At 50.4% G+C, this 14,560-nt stretch overlaps 5 protein-coding genes; 4 read left to right on the forward strand and 1 right to left on the reverse strand.

Moving 5' to 3' along the window:
• Window positions 1–380: 380 nt before the first annotated feature.
• FFUJ_08353 (related to VTI1-v-SNARE: involved in Golgi retrograde protein traffic) lies at window positions 381–1,195 on the forward strand (the record flags this gene model as incomplete). XM_023580956.1 has 3 exons in its annotated part: window positions 381–560; window positions 628–1,043; window positions 1,108–1,195. 3 exons carry the CDS (start codon window positions 381–383, stop codon window positions 1,193–1,195), a joined length of 684 nt encoding a protein of 227 aa, XP_023433639.1.
• Window positions 1,196–1,972: 777 nt separating this feature from the next.
• Window positions 1,973–3,906, forward strand: FFUJ_08352 (related to SCD6-suppressor of clathrin deficiency; the record flags this gene model as incomplete). XM_023580957.1 has 4 exons in its annotated part: window positions 1,973–1,989; window positions 2,043–2,078; window positions 2,133–2,373; window positions 2,575–3,906. 4 exons carry the CDS (start codon window positions 1,973–1,975, stop codon window positions 3,904–3,906), a joined length of 1,626 nt encoding a protein of 541 aa, XP_023433640.1.
• A 1,059-nt stretch (window positions 3,907–4,965) lies between these two features.
• Window positions 4,966–7,068, forward strand: FFUJ_08351 (related to transcription factor 25; the record flags this gene model as incomplete). The annotated part of the gene is made up of 1 exon (XM_023580958.1): window positions 4,966–7,068. The coding sequence occupies one exon, from the start codon at window positions 4,966–4,968 to the stop codon at window positions 7,066–7,068; it is 2,103 nt and encodes a 700-aa protein (XP_023433641.1).
• Window positions 7,069–10,729: 3,661 nt separating this feature from the next.
• Window positions 10,730–13,227, forward strand: FFUJ_08350 (uncharacterized protein; the record flags this gene model as incomplete). XM_023580959.1 has 2 exons in its annotated part: window positions 10,730–11,422; window positions 11,473–13,227. 2 exons carry the CDS (start codon window positions 10,730–10,732, stop codon window positions 13,225–13,227), a joined length of 2,448 nt encoding a protein of 815 aa, XP_023433642.1.
• A 583-nt stretch (window positions 13,228–13,810) lies between these two features.
• On the reverse strand, window positions 13,811–14,404 carry FFUJ_08349 (uncharacterized protein; the record flags this gene model as incomplete). The annotated part of the gene is made up of 1 exon (XM_023580960.1): window positions 13,811–14,404. The coding sequence occupies one exon, from the start codon at window positions 14,402–14,404 to the stop codon at window positions 13,811–13,813; it is 594 nt and encodes a 197-aa protein (XP_023433643.1).
• Between the last annotated feature and the right edge of the window lie 156 nt (window positions 14,405–14,560).

Here is a 14,560-nt window from a genome sequence, read left to right on the forward strand (position 1 = left end):
TTTCTATGAAGAGAAAAAAAGAAGAAAAGCCCAAATTTGCGTCGCCAAATCTCGGTGATATACTGACCCAGATTCAATCGTGCACAGACCACCATATCACGTGCACCATGGCGTGCTGCGTTCATTGGTCACTTGGCCTCTCATACGCAAACGACCAGGCGCTCAGCACTCGGCCTGCCGGACCTGGAACGCTGACGAGAACGTCAAACCATCAACCACTCAGATCCAACATCACCCGAATATTGCGCGTTCGACACGAATTCAACTACATCCCCCCAAAAATACTGTAATTTGGCGTCCGACTCCTATCACGACCGAAATTAGTCGCACTTGCAATCCCATCCCCTCGATCTCTTGTCATTCTCCAGCCTCCTTTCACGATGTCGAACCCTCTCGATACCGATGCTGGCTCTGAGCTCTTCAGCTCATACGAGGCTGAGTTCAAGCTCATCCAAGCCGACCTGAACCAAAAGCTGGACCAGATTCCCGAACTGGCTGGTGAGCCTCGAAAGGCCGCTATCAGCCAAGCCGAGCGGGCGCTGGAGGAACTTGATGAGCAGGTAGGTCTATCTGGTGTCCAACATCGCCACCAGTACTCAGGTCCATGCTAACTCTTTCGCCGTTCAGCTCAGCGCAATGCGCCTGGAAAAGCAAAATATTCCTACCAGCTCTCGCACCAAGGTCAATCAGCGATTCCGAAACTACGAATCAGACACAGATGCCGCTCGTCGCAAGTTGACCACTCTCTCTTCGGATCGTTCAGCTCTCTTCGGATCGCGATACACAGACGACCCCGCTGGCTCATCAGATATTCACATGGAGCAGCGACAGCAGTTGCTCTCGGGCACCGACCGTCTTGATCGAAGCACACAGCGATTGAAGGCCAGCCAGGCCCTCGCCAACGAGACCGAAGCCATCGGCGCAGGCACCCTAGCAGACCTCAATAGGCAGCGAGAAACCATCGAGCACACTCGCGGCATAATGCTCGAGAGTGAGGGCTACGTGGACAGGAGCGTCAAGACACTCAGGGGCATGGCGCGTAGGTAAAGTGGCCCACACAGACGTCATGGCAAATTACGGCAGAGCTGACATTTTATGAAATTGCAGGATGGCTACAAATCGGATAATCACCATCTCTATCATCACTGTTTTGGTTATTCTTATTATTGCGGTCATCTTCAGCAAGTTCCGATGAGGAATGGGCTTTTGGTTTATTGGAGTTTAGGCAGTCGTTTTCTTGACCCGGCTTGGCTTGGCTTACAATGGATGCGCTATGCTGTTATTGATAATGGGCCTTACGCGTACTTTCGTTTGATGAAGGAGTTTAGCATGCTTACTTAGTGATTTGTAGATGTAGACCGACTTGTCTGACTATAACAATTTTTGGAATCACCATGATTAGAGTGTATTTTGGAAATATCAAGTCCTCAAAGTACAATGTCTCGGTATCCACTGTCATGATGAGTGTCACTTGTCATAGCTGAAGTGAAAATTCTACTAAGTCCCAATGTAATAACAGAATACCATCATTCACCGTCAAACGTAGTTGAATCACTCACTTTATATATGTTGCTGCATCAGTGATCTGTTTCATAGCCTCCGCTCAACCTCTTCTTGTTCGATGTGTTTGAGCTTGAGCCTCGAGCTACGTAACCAAACAATCGCCGAGAAGCAGCCGAGGTTAATCCGGGCCTTGCTATTAGCAGGGCTTTGCTCTAGAAACCTCCAGCCTCTTTTCATTCCTCGTCTCTCACAAAACTCTACTACCTCCACACAACCAACCTCCCCCTCCTTCATCTCACGCCTCTCTCTTTCTCTCTCTCGCTCACGACCAAACAATCCCCTTCTCTCTTCTCCCTCCCTCCCATCCACCGAATCGTGCATCTTCTTGCTACTGTATTTGTATTTCGAGCGTTTTTCTCTCTCCCCCACAAAGCTCACCACGTGCTGAACGTGGCTTTTCACATCGGCGATGTCTGAATTTCTCGGGTATGCTGGACGTGGTCATTGAAGCCTGCCTACGCCCGCTTACGCAGCCATAGGTCTCGCATTTCCCTCATCTCCAAAAGCGATATTCGGTATGTGACTTGTTCAATCGCGTCAATTGATTGTCGTCGCTGACTCGGTGACAGCTATGTTGGCACTCTACATGAAATCAACTCGGACGAGTCAACAGTATCACTTGAAAATGTGAGGTCATTCGGTACCGAAGGTCGTAAAGGCCGACCTGACGAAGAGATTGCCCCCTCCGACCAAGTCTACGAGTACATCGTATTCCGAGGCAGTGACGTGAAGGATCTACGAATTGAGGACCATCCCAACATCAAGGAGAACAAGCCTCCAGCTGTGCCCGATGATCCGGCCATCGTTGGCGTAAGTTATTTTCTTTCCCTTTAAGCCTCCCTTCTCCTTCTCCCATATGATGAAATATTTCGGATGTAAAACATTGTCATTGTCGGAAAGCGCAAAAAATAATGTCGAGATTTCCGTTGCCTTCCTTCTGATTGGGATTTCACACTCTGTTGTCATTTCTTGCTATTGTGGTTCAAGACATATAAGCTAACAAGCTACAAGGCTCGAGCTCGCCCTGGAGCCCAAGGGCCTAACCAAAATGCTCCACCAGGAGGACCTGCTGCTTTCGGCCCAGGCCAAGGACCTTACCCACCCAACAACTTCTATGGAGGCCCACCACCAGGAAACTGGGGTCGTGGTGGTGCACCAGGACCTGGCCCAGGCCCTAACTTTGGGAACATGTCGTATCCCCCTCCTCCTGGCTGGTTCCCTCCTGGCCAGGGATTTCCGGGCGGCCCTGGTGGACCCAACGGTCCCGGAGGTCCTGGAGGTCCCGGTGCTCCTGGTCCCAACGCACCTGTTGAAGTTGCCGCGAACCAACGAGCCGCTTCAGGCTCTGGTCCCTCGCAAGATGCGAAGCCAGCTCCTATCGGTCCTGGCGCCGATCGAGCCAAGCCAGCCACTCCCAGCGGACAGGCAGCGCCTCCCACGGAACCCAAATCGCTGGCTCAAGGTGTGCGACAGTCCTCCCATGCCCCTACACCACCTGTCGAGTCGAAACCTTCGGTTGAGGAAGTCAAGCAGACTGCTGCGAACCTAGCAGCCAATGGCCAAGCAAAGCCTGAGGACATTAGCAAGGCTACTCCTACTGGACCCAGGAATCACCGGGTCAACCCTGTGATACCTTTGACAGGATCCGCTGCCAAGCCCTTCTCCCTACCAGGCGCAGGAGGTGATGCTGCCAGCAAGGCTCCTGCAGCTACTGCACCACCTAATGTTCAGGATGCCACCAACGCTGCTAGGGCTGCGGTCGCTGTTGCTATGGCCCAATTGGGCAACAACAGTGGCAACGCTATGGATAATCTGACGAACAAGGTCAACGAGATGCGGGTCAACGCTGTCCGAGGCGGACCTGCAAGCAGAGGCCGAGGTCGTGGTGGGCGTCCGCCTGCCGCTAAGGTCGCGGTTCCCGACTCTGACTTCGACTTCGCCCAGTCTAATGCCAAATTCAACAAGCAAGATGTGGTCAAGGAGGCTATTGCTGGATCCCCTTCGGAGGCGCCTGAAAACCCTGCTGTCGCCGAGCAACCTGAGATCTCGACTACGACTGACGATGCTGCTGTTGCCTACAACAAGTCGAGATCGTTCTTTGACAACATCTCCAGCGAATCCAGAGAGCGAACCGAAAACGGAGGACAGAAGCCCGGCGGTCGCGAATGGAGGGGCGAGGAGCAACGCAAGAACATGGAGACCTTTGGTCAGGGCAGCGTCGATGGTGCTTATCGCAACTACCGTGGTCGAGGCCGTGGTCGTGGTCGGGGCGGTCGTGGCTATGGCCGCGGTGGACGAGGTGGAAACCGTCCTCAGTATCAGACCACACCTGCTCAACAATAATCGGCCGCGACGTCACCGGCCGGTATAATACGAATTGAGACATGTCAGCCATGTCAAATGGCACCGCGAGGCTGGGCGGTACGCCACAACGTCGAATATGACTACGAACCGACACAGGTTTCATAATTGCTCTTACCATGTATCACAAATTTCCTACTTTTGGGACGATTGCATTTCTGCTGCTTTACACCAGCGAAACACGGTTCCCTACCGTTCTTGGGGGTTTGAACGGGTTTAGGGAATTGAGGGTTGGCTCTCTATAAGAACGAGGTCTGGAGTTAGGATCGAATTGGAAGCGGGCGGAATTGGAGGCCCTTTCGCATAGCAGGCTACAAAAGGAATTTCTCTTGCCCTTTTTGAATTACAGAGTTAAAAACACAAAGGACGGCCTGGCACGGCCTGGCGCTGGTGGTTATGAAGAAGGAAGCCTAGTTAATGAGGCAACGAAAGCTCATGATGATGCAAACAAAACTAGGAAATGGAGCTTGACACATGTCAGAAGCATAACTCAGAGAGGAATGAGGCATCTGACATGAATACAGCCAACGATTCAAGCTCAAGGTTGACGCACTTCTCTTGTGATGGTGAATGCCGTGACTTCTTGTTCAAACTTTGACATGAGCATGATGATATTTCGTGAATATAGCGAGAGCTAAAGTGGCATTTGCTTGTCACTTGACGACGTTGAATAATTACTTTGTACTATCCATGACTCTATTGACCAAGTACGTTGTTTGGTTGGTTGGAATGTTCGTCGATAATGTTCTGCGTGAACTGTAAGAGCTTAAATTTTTGCCCACAGCCCCGCACACGTCATATTCTCCCATGTCTCTTCGGCGTGACTGATGGAAAGTCTATCCAACCCTCAAGTTCTGAAGCGTAATATCTCCCGACAAACTATACCTAACGAACAGCTGTATAAATATTGCCTCTGACCCCCTGTTCAATCCTCTTCATTCTTTCTTCTTCAAGTATCTCAATCGTCACTGTCACGTCTCACATTCGCTCACCCTACACCAAACTCAAAAAATACTCATCACACCCACAACTTCATTCACAATGTCGACTCGACAACTTCGAAAGCTGCAGAAGCAGCGAGACCTAGAGGAGATACAAATTCTGGAAGAAAAGAGCTCAGGTGAGAGCGATAAAGAGAATGAGCCTGTCGCATCAAAGCCTCGCGTGAGTCTCTTCGCAGCTTTGGGTGGTGACGATGACGACGAAGAACAAGATGAGGATGAGCAGCAGCAGCAACAATCCGAGGAGGCCGTGACCGAAACCAAGCAACCATTGACTTCCGTGAAGAGGAAGAAAAAGAAGAACAAAAAGAAGAAGGCCAAGGCCAAGGCTGCAGCTCCCGAAGAGGATGAGGATGAGATTGACAAGGCCATGAGAGAACTCAACATCAAGGCATCAACTCCTGCAAACACGTCTGCCTCAGAGAACACAGAAGCTCAGACCCGACGAATTAACGAGCTTCTCTCTATCAACCCATACCACCTCAAGGCCAACAATGAGATGCGAAGCCTCTTTGGTCGAGACGTCATCGAGTCCGCCGCAGCAGAGGAAGAACAAGAACGCAATCGTCGCCCCATGCAGCGAGAAGTTGATCTTGAAACTTTCCTGCGTGGTCCTCCTGGAGCCCCGAAACTTCCAGAGATTTCTCTGAGGCGAAATGTGTTCATCCAAGGACGCGAACACTGGCCAAAACAAAGTGCTGGCGGCTTGACCATGAAGGAGGTGGCAAAAGCTGAAGATGGGTCATTCACGGAGTATACATACGTGCACGAGCAAAGCTACGACGCTCTACAAGCTTTCTTCTTCACATGCGTGCAGATCGGAGACCCTCAGCGAATGATCGTTCTCCTCAAGGAAGCACCCTATCATGTCTCGACACTCCTCCAAGTCAGCTCTATTGCCAAGCAAGACCAGAACCAGGCTCTCGCAGCTGAACTCTGTGAACGGGCTCTCTTCACTTTTGGTCGTGTGACCACAAATGCCTTCCGCCAGAACATTGAGCAAGGCAAAGCACGTCTTGACTTCCGTCGTCCAGAGAACAGACAGTTCTGGTTGGCTGGATATCACTACCTCAAGAGTCTCATGCGAAAGGGCACCAATCGCACCGCCCTGGAATGGGCTAAGCTTATGTACTCTTTGGATCCAAGTGATCCTTATGCCATGAGACACTTCATTCATTGGCTGGCTATTCGAGCCCATGAGTCTCAGTGGTTGATCGATTTTGTGGAGGAGTTGGAGAAGACGACCGATAACCGAGACTCGATCTACCTTCGACAGACATTGGTATTGGCTCACTTGCAACTGGGCAATACTGCTCGTGCAACTGAAGAGCTCGAGAAGGGCATGCGTCGTGTCCCCTGGCTGTACTGTGGACTGTTCCAAGAGTTAAACCTTGACACACCTCCATCTATCTGGGGCATCAACGCTGATTCAAACTCGCGTTCGTTCTGGGTCAAGCTCTACATCCACCAGGCTAAGGATATCTGGAACAACGCACAAGCTATCCCTCTCCTTGAAAAGACAGCCAAGAGTCTCGAAAAGGTTGACACAAGTGTGCTGCCCAGCAGTGACTCTCCTCCTGATCAGGGCGTCACAAGGCTTGTATATCTTGAGGGCCAGACATCACTTATGGGTCTGGCGCCACGAGAGTACTTAGAAATGCAACCGAACTACGAGTTCGACCCTCTACCACCCCCCGAGGAGGAAAATATATTTACAGGCGAAGGCACAAAAATGCCCTTTGTCAAACAACGAGGTCAACAAAGTGCAGTCGAGACACGCCTGAACAACATGTTCGAGCGCCTCGCGGCAGCTGGTCGGGGTGGTGCACCCGGCGCCGCACCCCTTGGTCCCGATGGAGAAGATGATGAAGAGGACGCTCATCTTGCGGCCGTGCAGGCACTAGACGATGAAGAACTAATGAGGGATCTCGAAGAGCACGAACAAGGAGATGCTCCAGGACTTGTCCAACGAATCATGCACGTCCTTGGCATAATAGCCGGGCCGAATGCTGAAGACCACGATATGCCAGATGAGGCTGATGACGATCAGGAGCATGAGCATGAGCCTGGTCAGGATGAGGATGATGATCAGGAGAGGGGACCCAACAGTGGCCTTCCAGGGGCTTGGCCCGGGAGTCAGTGAGGCTGACTATTCGCTGGATAATATGGAACATGGGGTTCATGACGATGGTGCAGAAGTAGAGGACCCATCAAAAGCTGCTAGACGCTCTTGGCTGAGCAATCGTTTATTCCCGTGGGAAGAAAGAACACAAACCAGTTTTGTCCATTGGGCTGAAGGAGTGTTCAATAGTCTCTGACTAGTTGTATTATTATGCATGTAGACAAATTGCATTAAATTGTTCCATTGTATCAATTGCGCAAGTTTCAACGCCATCCAACTCGCTAGAGCGGTACCGGAGATGAAGTCTTCTAGAAAGGGCGGCAGAAGTTAATGAACCCTACCAAACTGTAGCCAATCAAATTGTAGAAACATAGTATAATAAACATGCACTTTGACATGGGCTGTTGTACTCCGTAAATCATCGAGTGATTGTTTGGAAGGTATAGCAAGACTTACGCTGTGTTAACGATATGTATAAGCTTTCACAAACCTGCCAGCTATTGATTCAAGGTGGTAAAAGGATTCCGGAGTCTCTCTCTCTTGTGGCCGTAGCGTGCCATTTTCAGCCCTGTCTAGTGCATGGCAGTCATCCTAGACTAATGAAGACACCAGTTCGCAGAAGCGGCTAGGACTTGTTGAGCAAGCACTCCATCCGGCTATGCTGCATCGAGAGATTGCGTTTATGACATTTAATCGCGGCATTTTGGTCCATGAGAGGCCTGGATGTGAACCGACATTAATTGGTATTGCTGAGCCAAAGTGTCACCATGGGCCAACCACGAGTGCGAAGCTGAAAGATAATTAAAAAAATACAAGTAACAGAAAGTGCCCATGTCCTGGCTTGGGCATGTTAGCGTTTGTCGAGAGCGATCCGAGGAACGAATAACGACAATGGGGATTTTTCTCGGAGCCGAGAAACCCGACACCTAAATCAGAAGCACGGAGCACACCGTCGGCCGACTGGAGTTACCTTGTCTTAGCACTTCAGGCGCATGCGGCGCATGTAAAATTCATGGCTGATGATCCAAGTCAGACTGCGGCTCGCGACTCGACTCGGTCTGGGACTTTGGACTTTGGACTCTGGACTCTGGGGACGTCAACCAGGGTGAAACGTGGTGGAGAATGGTTCTAGCCTCAAGGAGCCAATTGGGCCATTTTGTCCGAGCATGTCAATGCCAATGAGAAGCCAAAGACAACTATGGCAACTGGCGGAGAGCCAGCAGATGGGCTGTCGTTCCACGCAGGCGCTTGTATCTAGTCAAGCAGCTTGATTCAGACTTTTTTGAGAGCGAAAGGCCGAGCATCATTTATCGCAAACCAAATCCTTGCCATTGCGTTCTTTTCCTGTCATTCGAGACTCGCAATAATTGAGGCTTAGAAAAAGACATTTGTGCTAAACATATCTCACGACCCCATAATAAAAGTAAAAGTGAGACTGAATTGTCTTGTGTAAGTCGATGACCCGGGGATTGAATGGAAATGCTTGCGAAAAGCACGGGTTTGCGCGTGCGGAGGAGACTGGGGATTTCGATGGAGCACATGAGTCGGCCGAAAGGATTATTTTTGAATCCGTGGTGAACCCGCTGATGGGCGATGGGCCAAGCAAAACCGTGCTGTGCCTGTGCTGTAAGTTCAGTGTCACGATCGGCATAGTTACATATGCAGATCTCCATTCAAAGCCCTCCGCTAGAATTATCGAGTTCCCGTTCTTTGTGCGTTTTCTCGGCTTTCGTCGGATTGGTAATCTCTTGATAATCTTTAATGGATGTTCCTGGCTTGGCACGAGCCATGTGGCCAAGCATTTTCGATGTTGAGGACTCCAGGCGGTGACATTTGATAGTGGCACCGAAAAGGGACGGACAGCGAAACGACCGGTCGAGGCTGTCGATCACAGAAGGAGGAGGTGCTATGATGATTACATTTGAATCAGGGTTCGTATTATTGATGGCGAACATGGAATTCAGGACCATTTTCAAGGTATCACGTGCGATTCATGTATCATTTGGGGGAGCACAACAGCGATCGAGACCACCTGCTTTCAAGGTCTAATGGTCTAGGCCCAGAGATCGGCTCCGAGATGAGAGGGAAGGACACCACTACAACTGTTGGTGCCTTCCCCAACAACCGCCCAATCTTAATGCTGGGCGCTGGGAAGGTAATTACAGCCTTTTCGTACCTGCCTTCTGTGGCAGAGTCCGTCCAATATCAAAATCCAGTCTGATAAAAGAGAAGGAGGAGCCTTTACTCCACTGTCACAACCTACCTACCTAGTAGGTAGTGGATACTGCTCGCCGAGAACGTCTATTCCATCATCTATCATAAACAGATTCAAGTGATCGTTTGAGAATAACCGCCTCGTCACATTTCTGTTGTTTCTAGGGTCTAATCGCGTTATTGATCATACAATGCATTCCTGTCTTGTTCAACTTGACACACAATAGCCAATTCTCTTGCCAAGCGACCACAAGCGATCTACAATACCAAGAACTAGACCCGTTCTGACGTTCTAGCCAGGTTCTGGTCCCTATAATGCCTATCGAAGACAAGGTACGGTGTCTTGGGTCCGTTGAATTGTCTCCATCGGCCGATCAAACCGGCCCCCCGCCAAGTTAAAATATTTCCAGCTCCAGACGGCGACTCCAGCGTCTCCGGGCATTTATTAAGCAGTCCCGGAACGAACGACTCAGTCATTGACTAAGGTCAACATTAAGGAGTTTGGCGATCACTGTGCCATGTGCTAGATCCCACCATCAAGTAGTCAACAACCATCCTTGTACCTCGCACAATGCGCTTCGAGACCAATCACATCTCGGGGTCATCACGTATCTAACAAACCGAGAATATTCCTCCAGTGCGACTCTACGGAGGTCCAGCCCAACTCCAACCCAGCCCAACGCAACGGGTCCACTACCCTAGCTCTCATCTGCAGCCAGGTAGCCAGGCCCGCAGGTGCGCTGCTGGATCGCCCGACTCGCGCGTGCGCGTGTCTGGGGTGGCTGAATCAGACGGAACACCCAGAAAAAAAAGAGAGGTAACGGACCGGACCACTGCCACTGAGCTCTAGGCTAGCTCCACGGCGTCAACTGCGTCCCGTTCGAACAAGGTAAAGCTCAACGACCCTGGCCTGGCAAGTTCAAACTGCCCCGTCCCATCCCATCTGCAACCAAAGGTCTACACCACCAGCCACTACCACCAACCTTCCGTCTACCAGTGTGGTCCTGGCTGTCCCCCGTGTCCCGTGCCTTGTGCCCCGTTTGCTATCCGAAGCTGCGTGCCTGGTGGTGCCTCTAGGCTCTAACTTGCCTATCCGTCTCGGCTTCGCCTTGGACAACTCTGCTCTTGGCTTTACTTCCTCCATAACTCTGCTCGAGTTCCTTCTATTTCATTGTCCGCCATGTCAGTTGCGAGCCCAGTGCGTCAGCGACCTACCATTGTCTACCTTTCCCAGCCGAGGCTGTCATCGGCATCGTGAATACCGCTGCATCCCACTTATTGCTCAGTCCTCGAAACTGGTCAGCGCACTTTCACCGGACCCTCGCTCGTTGACCGTTTGCTCGACCTCGCGTACTTGCGCCTCTCTGATTCGCATACGGCCCCAACCGACCACTTTCCCACCGTATCGCTCGTTCCCTTGTAGCTTCGAGCTTTGTCCTTATCGTATAGTCCTCTGGCAGTCAGTCGCATGGCCGCAGGCATGCCCGAGATGACCACAGCGCACTCAACTACCCACGATGGTGGCAGCGCCCCAGCCGCAGCTTCACAGTCTATTCTAAGCTCAACAGCTTACGATGCGCCGCTGTCGCAGCAACAAACGCCACCACACCATCTACACCAGCAAACGCCATCGCAGGGTCTTGCACTCACTCAGCAACAGCAGCAGCAACAACGAAGTGTAAAGAGACCCAGGCCAGTCAAGTCATGTACCGAATGCCGGAAGCGCAAACTACGATGCGATCGGCTTTGTCCCTGTTCTCAATGCCAGAAATCGAATCGAACCTGCAAATATGCTATGGATCATGATTCCGCAAACCTCTCTGAAGGCTCAGATACCGAAATGCCAGAACCATCGCGACCAGCGAAGCGCAATTGCAACCCTGGCATATTCAACTCAGGCACTCCTCTCCCTAGTAACGATTCAACATATGGACCTATCCGTAATGGGGATACTGGAGCTGCGCCTTCCCTCGAAGAGTTGTCAATGCGCATGGAAAGGCTTGAGAGGCAACTCATGGCTAGAAGTCCCGTTGTTTCGGAAGGCAGTGGTGGCCGGCTAATTGCTGCGTCTTCTGAGACCATCCGAGGATTGACAGTCAAGCAAGGAGCGTTGCGAACAAGATATCACGGCCAAAATAGTCCTCGTGTCTTGCTCAACCTGGTAACTGTCCTTGATATCACTTTGAAGTACATATTTGCTAAACTTCATAGTTTGACGAAGCCAAGGAGTTTATGGCAAACAATTCGAATAACAATGGCGTCCGAGATGTTCTGCTAAACTTCAAGCGATTTCACAAAGCGCTCATTGACGAGTACCGGAAATCTTTGTCTCCGATCACCGTCTTTGTGGACTCAATGATGCCAGTTCAGAAGCGAATGACTGATATCCTACCTAAGAAGACAGTATGTGACAGGCTTGTTGCCTCATATGTCGATACATCGGAGACCATCTATCGTATCGTCCATTTACCCATGTTTATGGAGCAGTACAATCTTTTTTGGGAAGGGAAAATACAGTCCGAGTATTTCTTGCCACAACTACTTTCACTTTGCTCCCTCGCATCCCGATTCGAAACTAAATCCAAAGGGCTTGGCAACGAGCGATCTGACGGCGTCCATATCCCAACAGCATGCGCTCTTGTGCGAACATGGCTGGATAGTCTGAGAGGAAAACAGCTGGTTGAGTTCGAGGTACTTCAGGTCGAGGTCTTGCTCTTACATGCGCAGCGAATGATCACCCCTCGGATCCAGGACTCTTGGACATCTCTGGGCTCCATCGTACGCATGGCCATGACAATGGGCCTTCACCGCGATCCCTCCGAATTTGAACCTCGAATCCCCATCTACTTTAGCGAAATGCGGCGGCGGTTATGGTTCACGATTCTTGATATGGACCTCCATATCTCACTCGCAAGTAATCTTCCTTGTTTAGTACGGGAAGGAGACTTTACTTGTCGGCCGCCCCGCAACTTGGATGACATTGAGCTTTTCCCAGATATGAAAGAGCTACCACAGTCGAAACCCATAGACGTGGTTACCGACAACCAGATGCAAGTTTATGCAGCCATGACTCTGGGTGTGCGGATGAAAGTAGCACACATGTTGAACCGTATCGATACAATTCGAGACTATCAAGAGATCCTGGAGGTGGGAGCGAAGCTGGAGCGATTCCTTGATGACATCAACTACATTTTCCCTAGGCAGGGAATCCTAAGTGATGCACAGAAGAGCAAGCAATGGAGGTCGAGGGTCATCCTGGATATGCATGTGCGACGGCCATTACTTGCACTTTATCGACCTTTCGCTATAGGAGCATCTGACGCGCCAGGTCAAATTTCACGAGCATATCTGAGATCCTCAATGGTGATCATGAAATACCTAGACGAGCTGGACCCTATGCTAGCGCACTTCCAAGATATTGCCGAGATGTATCACCAGGTATTGAAGAAGGATATTATTCAGGCGGCTTTGAGTGTGTGTTTTTACATACGGTCTGCAGTTCGGCCAGCTTCTGATAGCACCGGACTTGGCTCACAAGCTCTACGCATGTCTCCTGACTCGTCAGACGACTTCCCGACCTACAACCCGGAGAACCTTGTGCTCTGGTCGCCATCACGACTCATCAGCACTGTGGAAAAGACGCTAGACCTTTTGGTTCGCAACATCAGTGGCCGGGACACCAAGGATGTGGTCTGTCTTGCTGTTGTTCTGGAATGCGTGTCCAAACCGGAAGTTAAGACAGATGAGGTTACACAAAACCTCCGCATTGTATTGGATCGTTGCCTCAGGGCAACCAACATGAACCTCGATGGTGTCCCTATGGGCTCTACTGGAGTTCCTGTCGACGGCTTCCAAGGGGATGCATACAGGCATCATGTACCGTTCATGTATCAGCGAAATTCTATTGGAGTCCCGGCCGCTCTGAACGACTTTGACAACTGGATGCTGTGGGAAGGATGGGAATAATGGAATCAAGAGCATGGATGCCTATCTGAGTTTCTGAGTTTGAAGAAAGATTTGAGTCTCGAGTTCTCTGTTTTCTTACTACCCCTTTTTACTTGAGTTTTCTTTGTCTTGAGCGGCTGGGAGGTATTGGTCTGAGTGTTTCTGTGGATATGTGAGTTACAAAGATGATGGCAAACTAGACTTAAAAGAACGATATACAGGATCTGGGAAGTTCAGCGGGCGTTGGTAAGGATTTCCCTGCGGGGATGATTGTCTTGAGATGCGTTTGTTCTGTTGGCCATGCGTGGCCCTGCGAGGCGCATTAGGGTTAGATGGTTGAAGCGTGAGCTTTTGTATGCTTTGCGCCTTTACAGACCAAGGGAAAGGAAGAGATGGATTTGGGATATAACAAAGGCCTAATGGATCAAGTTTCGTCAAGTTATTGATAGAATGGACTTTGGACAATATATCGCATGGGTTGGATGAACATGGGAGCAAGCTGAGCTCTGATGAAGGATCAATACCAAAACTATGCCCGCAAGCAACTCGATCTCAAAATACGCAGTTGAATCATTACGATTCTGTCATCCCAATTTGATATCACCTACTCTAGGTTCTTCACTTCCGTTCGACTTATTTCCCCATGCTTTATCTTGCCGGATTGAGCCATCCTCGCTTTCTTGACAGTAGCTAACCAAGCAGCAACGCGACCTTCTTCAGGAGAAGCCCGGACAGTGGCAGAGAGTTCCCCAGCCAGACGGGGACACTGAGCGAGATCGAAAGGCAAACCGCTTGCTCGTACTATTTTATCGACTCTCTTGTAACCATCCGCCTCCAATTGCATCGCGTTACTTTGGATAAACACAAGACGAAGAGGCATTGCTGCAGCTTCCTTTTCGTTGTTTACTTTAGCAGTCTGGATGGCCTTTAAAGCCCTGACAAGAGTGTGTGTGACTGCTTCGAGAACATGGGTATTGTAGAAAGCGAGTATGACTGCTTCAGGGGGCCTGGGTGTCTGTAAAGCTATTTCGAGGTCGTGTTGGGAGGCGGGTAGGCCGTTGATCGGAGTGACGTTTGCATGATGAGGGATTTGTGAAGCCTGGGGAGTAAGAAAAGCAATAGTGAAGTTTCGAGATAGAGCAGATTGGATAATGCGGGCGCTGTTGTGGTTTGAAGAGCTTAGGAGGAGGATATGCATTGCGAGTTTGGTGTAAGTAAGGTGAGGCTTCAGGGGTTGTCCAATGTGACAATGACAAGACAGGCGGATGAATTAATCTTATATCAAGGCATTACGCAACAGATCGAGGTCTTCGAATATGAATTAAATGCCTAGAAATGACTTGCTTTTATACCT

This window comes from Fusarium fujikuroi, chromosome FFUJ_chr07 (assembly GCF_900079805.1).
Source record: "Fusarium fujikuroi IMI 58289 draft genome, chromosome FFUJ_chr07".
NCBI lineage: Eukaryota > Fungi > Ascomycota > Sordariomycetes > Hypocreales > Nectriaceae > Fusarium > Fusarium fujikuroi.